This window comes from Alosa pseudoharengus, unplaced genomic scaffold (assembly GCF_046254945.1).
Source record: "Alosa pseudoharengus isolate Yale_2024_CS ecotype anadromous, Long Island Sound unplaced genomic scaffold, YU_APseudo_1.1 YU_APseudo_1.1_scf_5, whole genome shotgun sequence".
Classification (NCBI taxonomy): domain Eukaryota; kingdom Metazoa; phylum Chordata; class Actinopteri; order Clupeiformes; family Clupeidae; genus Alosa; species Alosa pseudoharengus.
In genome coordinates, this window is record NW_027468837.1 from 39591782 (window position 1) to 39599281 (window position 7500).

The 7500-nt window shown below is 52.0% G+C and overlaps 1 protein-coding gene across 2 annotated transcripts in view; it reads left to right on the forward strand.

Moving 5' to 3' along the window:
* ppp1r16b (protein phosphatase 1, regulatory subunit 16B) overlaps positions 1–7500 on the forward strand; it is a 58944-nt gene that overhangs the window by 35081 nt on the left and 16363 nt on the right. For both annotated transcript variants that reach the window (XM_076268136.1, XM_076268137.1), the window contains exon 3: positions 7438–7500. This exon is cut by the window's right edge and continues 8 nt beyond it. In XM_076268136.1, coding sequence (XP_076124251.1) covers positions 7438–7500 — 63 coding nt within the window. The remainder of the gene's footprint in view (positions 1–7437) is intronic.

The following is a 7500-nucleotide window of genomic DNA, read 5'->3' on the forward strand; positions in this document are numbered from 1 at the left end:
TCTTCCAGGTCCCTCTGACCCAGCTCTTTCTCTGGCCAGACTGGTGCTCTGATATCTTCTCAGATTTGGGGAGTCTGCACTGTCTCTCTTATCAGGCATGTGCTCCGAGCCGTAATGGCCGCCGGCAGGCCGCAGTATCCTCCTCCATCCTCGGTCGGACTGTCCGATAAGCGTGGGCAGGGTCCGGCGCCCCCTGGCTCTTGTTTATTGACGTTTGTGTTATCTTTTGGGAAGCATCGCAGACCCCCTCCCTGGCTCGGTATGTGATGCACCCGCCCAGGAAGAGAGAGAGAGAGAGAGAGAGATTTATTTGCTCTGTCATATTGGCTGTTTTTTTTGTTCTTTTGTCGTTGGAAAGAATGAAGCATTGGGAGGGAAAAAACAGATGAGATAAAAGCTATGGAGACTTGTCCTGTGGGTTATGTGCAGTAAGAGGAGCAGTTATCAGGCTGCGATCTGTTCACTGTCCTGTGGGTTATGTGCAGTAACAGGAGCAGTTATCAGGCTGCGATCTGTTCACTGTCCTGTGGGTTATGTGCAGTAACAGGAGCAGTTATCAGGCTGCGATCTGCAGTCAGCGTCTCGCTTGGGGAGGAAAGAAGATGGTGGGCGCGCAGAATAAATAATAAATAGATACCAATCACCCTAACGGCATTCGTCATCAGTCCTCTTTCTTTAATCTCTCTCTCTCTCTCTCTCTCTCTCTCTCTCTCTCTCTCTCTGTCACTCTCTTCTGCTCTTCTCAGATCACTTGTCTTCCTCTCTGTCAAATACACATTTCCATTTATAGCCAGCTGTGGCTGTGGTCTCTTGGAAGAGGATGTTGAAGCACACGGAGAGAAAAAGAAACAGAAGGAGGGAGAGAGTGGGAGAGAGAGAGAAAGATGGAGAGAGAGATGGAGAGAGATGGAGAAGAGAGAGAGAGAGAGATGGAGAGAGAGAGAGATGGAGAAGAGAGGTTGTCAGTGGGTTTCTCTGAAGTGCACTCTAGTGTGTCTAAAGGCTGATCGGGGGTCTCTCGCCCCACTCTGCTGTGCCGTGCTGTTTCATGCGTGCCGGGGGGGGGGGGGGGTTAGGAGCCGGACGCACTGCCCAGGGCTAAGCATATGGAACTGCTGCATCTGTTTAAGGCAGGCAGGATAATCTATAATTAGCCCCAATGAAGCTGTTTGCCTCAATCAATGGGCTTAGGCCCAGAGGGGGATGGGAAGGAAGCAGTCCTCTCCTGGGCTATTGGAATGCATCATGGGGGAGCATGTGTGTACATTGGAATATTAAGTTTGGTTTGTATTTTTTGTGTGTTTGTTTAACTAGTATTAATCAGGGTGTATGAGTGTGTGTAGAGTACACGATTACGTATACGTGTCTGTGTCTCTGTGTGTGTGTGTGTGTGTGTGTGTGTGTGTGTGTGTGTGTGTGTGTGTGTGTGTGTGTGTGTGTGTGTGTGTGTGCTCGCTTCATGACTGATTAAAGGTTCTCGGTGGAGTGGTAGAATGTTTGGGCGAGGAACCAGACTGTGAAGGGCCCTCTCATTAAAAACATTAGAGTCCCTCTAGTCCATGTGGAGGAGCAGCTGTGAAGAAATATGTTGAAGACCTTAGCTTAGTCTTATGTTTTCCAAGTCACTGACTTCTTTCATGCCAATGTTGTGCAGATGAATGTCTGTGATGATACGTTGGTGGTCTGTTGTTGTGCCTGGTGGTATGTGTTGTCTGTGGTGATACGTGGTGGTCTGTTGTTGTGCCTGGTGGTATGTGTTGTCTGTGGTGATACGTGGTGGTCTGTTGTTGTGCCTGGTGGTATGTGTTGTCTGTGGTGATACGTGGTGGTCTGTTGTTGTGCCTGGTGGTATGTGTTGTCTGTGGTGATATGTGGTGGTCTGTTGTTGTGCCTGGTGGTATGTGTTCCTGAGTTGTAGTGTGGGTGAAATAGGAGTAAGGGGACATAGTAGCCTTTTTAGGAAGAAGAAATATCTCTTCTTCTCTCTGTGTCTCTCTCACTCTCTCTCTTTTCTCACTTTCTCAAACTCTTACTCATCTCTTTTTCTCAGTCTATCTCTCGCTGGGCTTTACACCACTCACACACACATCCTCACAGTGTGTTCTTGTGTGGGCATGCATTTATGCACGCTGTGGCGGATATGTGTTTGCAAACATCAGTCAGCATCTCATCGGTGCCAGTACAGATACCCCACAGCCTTTTCACTCTCTTTCTCTCTTTCTCTCTCTTCTCTCTCTCTTTCTTTCTCTTTCTCTCTATCTCTCTTCTTTTCATCTCCCTCTCCTCTCCTCTCCTCTCCTCCTTTAATCCACTCCTACCCAAGAGCCTCCTCCAGAACCACCTCCATCCCAGCATGCACTGGGCTGCTCTGATTTGTATGCCTGACTGCTGGCACCAGTGTGAGGAGCGGTCGTGATGCTGCAGTGTTGGCGTCGGCGGTGGCCTGGCCCTGGCCCTGGTAGCGGCTCTGACTGGCAGGGGAAGGGATGGGGGGGGGGGCAGGACAGGAAGCCGCCTGCGGAGCCTGATGTTCCAGCCGTAAGCTCTTAGCCAGGTGTCCGTGGGTGATTTGGCTCTCCATGCCAGCAGAGCAGTCAAATCACCCAGGCTGGACAATTGTTCTTGTTCAGGAGAGGAACGGGCGTGCCCAATTGGAAAATAGATGAGGGGTGTGTGTGTGTGTGTGTGTGTCAGGGAAAAAGAGTATTTGTGTGCCCTGTGCATGCACCTGCAGGATATCTTCTCTATAAACTGTATGGTGTGTGTGTGTGTGTGTGTGTGTGTGTGTGTGTGTGTGTGTGTGTGTGTGTGTGTGCGTGTGCATGGGTAAGGGAAAATGAGTATTCATGTGCCCTGTGCATGCTTTGCACCTGCATTAATTTGTATCTCTATAAACTGTGTGTGTGTGTGTGTGTGTGGATGGAGATGGGTGTGCGTGTTTGGCATCACAGTTCATGGTGCTGACAAAGAACATCTGTGCCCGCTGATCCAGCTCTGGCATTAATGGTGATAAATCACAGGGTGGCACCGTGCATGGGGCGACGGAAACAGCCAGTGGCAGCAGAGACAAGACCCCTCCTCTCTCCTCTCAACCTCCTCTCTCTCCCTCTCTCCTCCTCTCTCTCCCTCTCTCCCCTCTTCTCTCTCTCTCCCCTCCTCTCTCTCCCTCTCTCCCCTCCTCTCTCCCTTCCTCTCTGTCCCTCCTGGGTCCTTCTCTGGGACCTTCTCTGGGTCCGTCTCCTCCTCACTCCATGCTCTGTCTGCCTGGACTCTGGCTGCAGCATCCCCAGCACTCATCAGCTCTCTGGCTGCAGCATCCCCAGCACTCAGCCCCAGAGCCTCTCAGTGGGAGGCAGGTGTGTGTGTGTGTGTTCTCCACCGGAGGGAACAGGAGCTGTCCCCAGTGTGGACTCTCCTGTAGTGGTCAGCCTCACTCTGTCTCACACACACACACACACACACACACACACACACACACAAACACACAAACACACACACACACACACACTTGTAGTCTTTGTTCTCCTCCGCACTCACTCTGATGAGGCATTCGGCCCAGAATGAGAAAGAAAGAGGGAGAAGGAGATAGAGAGGGAGAGAGAGAGAGAGGGACAGAGAGAGGGACAGAGAGAGGGACAGAGAGGGGCTTTGTCTCCGGCTGGCCCTTGGCACAGCAGTGGGGATGAGCGCCATACACAGTCCCCTCCGAGGCGCCGTGCCATCTCTGTAATCAGCCGCCGCGTATGCAGCCAGAGCGGAGAGTGTGTGAGAGCGTGTGTGTGGGTGGGTGAGATAGAGAGTGTGTGAGCGTGTGTGTGTGGGTGGGTGATGGCTTTCTCAGGGCAGGGAGCTCTGTCCCACTGAGAGAGTGATGGGAGAAGATGGAGAAAGGTGTGTGTGTGTATAATGTAGTGTGTGTGTGTGTGTGTGTAATGTAGTGTGTGTGTGTAATGTAGTGTGTGTGTAATGTAGTGTGTGTGTGTGTGTGTGTAATGTAGTGTGTGTGTGTGTGTGTGTGTAATGTAGTGTGCGTGCGTGCGTGTGAGAGAGTGTGTGTGTGTGTGTGTGTGTGTGTGAGAGAGAGAGAGAGTGTGTGTGTGTGTGTATGTATACTGTGTGTGTGTGTGTGTGTATGTATACTGTGTGTGTATGTATACTGTGTGTGTGATAGAGTGAGTGAGTGGGCTCTGGTGTTTGGGAGCATCTGTGTTGGTGCAAAGATTGCTTTCCTGCGGTTGATTACTAGTGTCCTGTGTCTTTCGTGTCCTGTGCTGCACTGACCAAGTCACCCAAGTAATTACGTCTGTCTTAGGAGTCGGCAGCAGACCAAATGAACGCACACATACACACAGACACACACACACACACACACACACACACACAGGCCTGCTGATGCCATGCTGCTCTGTGCTGCATCACACACACACACACACACACACACACACCCTATTCACTGCGGGCACTCTCTCAGAGCGTTGTGAGTCCTCACTCTTGGCTATAATTGCAGCTCAGGGTTGCAGCTGCCAGAGTGGGAGATAATGATGTGGATGCAAACAAGGACCAACAACCACAACAACAAAGCAGAGATGCAGCACACAGCAGCATGGCATCAGCAGGCCTGTGTGTGTGTGTGTGTGTGTGTGAGATGCAGCACAGAGCAGCATGGCATCAGCAGGCCTGTGTGTGTGTGTGTGTGTGTGTGTGTGTGTGTGTGTGTGTGTGTGTGAGATGCAGCACACAGCAGCATGGCATCAGCAGGCCTGTGTGTGTGTGTGTGTGTGTGTGTGTGTGAGATGCAGCACACAGCAGCATGGCATCAGCAGGCCTGTGTGTGTGTGTGTGTGTGTGTGTGTGTGTGTGTGTGTGTGTGAGATGCAGCACACAGCAGCATGGCATCAGCAGGCCTGTGTGTGTGTGTGTGTGTGTGTGTGTGTGTGTGTGTGTGTGTGTGTGTGTGTGTGTGTGTGTGTGTGTGTGAGATGCAGCACACAGCAGCATGGCATCAGCAGGCCTGTGTGTGTGTGTGTGTGTGTGTGTGTGTGTGTGTGTGTGTGTGTGTGAGATGCAGCACACAGCAGCATGGCATCAGCAGGCCTGTGTGTGTGTGTGTGTGTGTGTGTGTGTGTGTGTGTGTGTGTGTGTGTGTGTGTGTGTGTGTGTGTGTGTGTGTGTGTGAGATGCAGCACACAGCAGCATGGCATCAGCAGGCCTGTGTGTGTGTGTGTGTGTGTGTGTGTGAGATGCAGCACACAGCAGCATGGCATCAGCAGGCCTGTGTGTGTGTGTGTGTGTGTGTGTGTGTGTGTGTGTGTGTGTGTGTGTGTGTGTGTGAGATGCAGCACACAGCAGCATGGCATCAGCAGGCCTGTGTGTGTGTGTGTGTGTGTGTGTGTGTGTGTGTGTGTGTGTGTGTGTGTGTGTGTGTGAGATGCAGCACACAGCAGCATGGCATCAGCAGGCCTGTGTGTGTGTGTGTGTGTGTGTGTGTGTGTGTGTGTGTGTGTGTGTGAGATGCAGCACACAGCAGCATGGCATCAGCAGGCCTGTGTGTGTGTGTGTGTGTGTGTGTGTGTGTGTGTGTGTGTGTGTGTGTGTGAGATGCAGCACACAGCAGCATGGCATCAGCAGGCCTGTGTGTGTGTGTGTGTGTGTGTGTGTGTGTGTGTGTGTGTGTGTGAGATGCAGCACACAGCAGCATGGCATCAGCAGGCCTGTGTGTGTGTGTGTGTGTGTGTGTGTGTGTGTGTGTGTGTGTGTGTGTGTGTGAGATGCAGCACACAGCAGCATGGCATCAGCAGGCCTGTGTGTGTGTGTGTGTGTGTGTGTGTGTGTGTGTGTGTGTGTGTGTGTGTGTGAGATGCAGCACACAGCAGCATGGCATCAGCAGGCCTGTGTGTGTGTGTGTGTGTGTGTGTGTGTGTGTGTGTGTGTGTGTGTGTGATGCAGCACACAGCAGCATGGCATCAGCAGGCCTGTGTGTGTGTGTGTGTGTGTGTGTGTGTGTGTGTGTGTGATGCAGCACACAGCAGCATGGCATCAGCAGGCCTGTGTGTGTGTGTGTGTGTGTGTGTGTGTGTGTGTGTGTGTGTGTGTGTGTGTGTGTGTGTGTGTGAGATGCAGCACAGAGCAGCATGGCATCAGCAGGCCTGTGTGTGTGTGTGTGTGTGTGTGTGTGTGTGAGATGCAGCACACAGCAGCATGGCATCAGCAGGCCTGTGTGTGTGTGTGTGTGTGTGTGTGTGTGTGTGTGTGTGTGTGTGTGAGATGCAGCACAGAGCAGCATGGCATCAGCAGGCCTGTGTGTGTGTGTGTGTGTGAGATGCAGCACAGAGCAGTATTGCATCAGCAGGCCTGTGTGTGTGTGTGTGTGTGTGTGTGAGATGCAGCACAGAGCAGCATGGCATCAGCAGGCCTGTGTGTGTGTGTGTGTGTGTGTGTGAGATGCAGCACAGAGCAGCATGGCATCAGCAGGCCTGTGTGTGTGTGTGTGTGTGTGTGTGTGTGTGTGAGATGCAGCACAGAGCAGCATGGCATCAGCAGGCCTGTGTGTGTGTGTGTGTGTGAGATGCAGCACAGAGCAGCATGGCATCAGCAGGCCTGTGTGTGTGTGTGTGTGTGTGTGAGATGCAGCACAGAGCAGCATGGCATCAGCAGGCCTGTGTGTGTGTGTGTGTGTGTGTGTGAGATGCAGCACAGAGCATCCCGTGTGTGCTGCCCATCCCCACTCACATCTCTGCAGCGCGTCATAAACAGACAGCTTAACAAACACACACTCACTCACACACTCACACTCACACTCACACACAGAAACACAAACACACACACACACACATGCGCACCCACACGCGCACATTTACAAGCGAAAACACACTCACTTGCCCGCACATATTCAGTACACACGCATGCACACACACACACGCACACACTCCGGGGTACGAACTGGCAACCCTCCGGTTACAGGTCCGAAGTGCTAACAAGTAGGCCACGACCAGTAGCTGCGTAATGAAGGCGTTATGAAGAGTGAGTTTTGTTATGAAACGGCAGGTCAGCCCCTGTGGCGTGGGACTGGGAGGCCTCAAGCCAGACCGCATCCGCTGTTGTCATGACACCCGGGGGACATGTGGGCAATGCGCTGGTGTTTGGAGCGTCACGTCACACGTCACAACCCCACGAGTTGTTTGTTTCTGTTTCCTGTTTTTGTTTTGAATTTAACAAAAAAACAAAACATTTTTTGCATTCTCCCCCCAAAGTACCTTTTGCCCACTACAGTACCTGCCCTACAACTCGCTGTGTGTCAGTTCACTGACCATCATGCTGGTTACGTAATTGTTCCTTTTGTGTTGTTGTAATTTTGCAGATGTGGTTTGTCAGTGTGCATCAAGCTTGTGTGGCGTTGCCTGTGGCATAACCAAGCCTCTGTGCTCTCCTGTGTTACAGTGCGCTACCTACTGAAGAACAACGTCAGCCCAGACCTGTGCAACGAAGATGGCCTCACTGCTC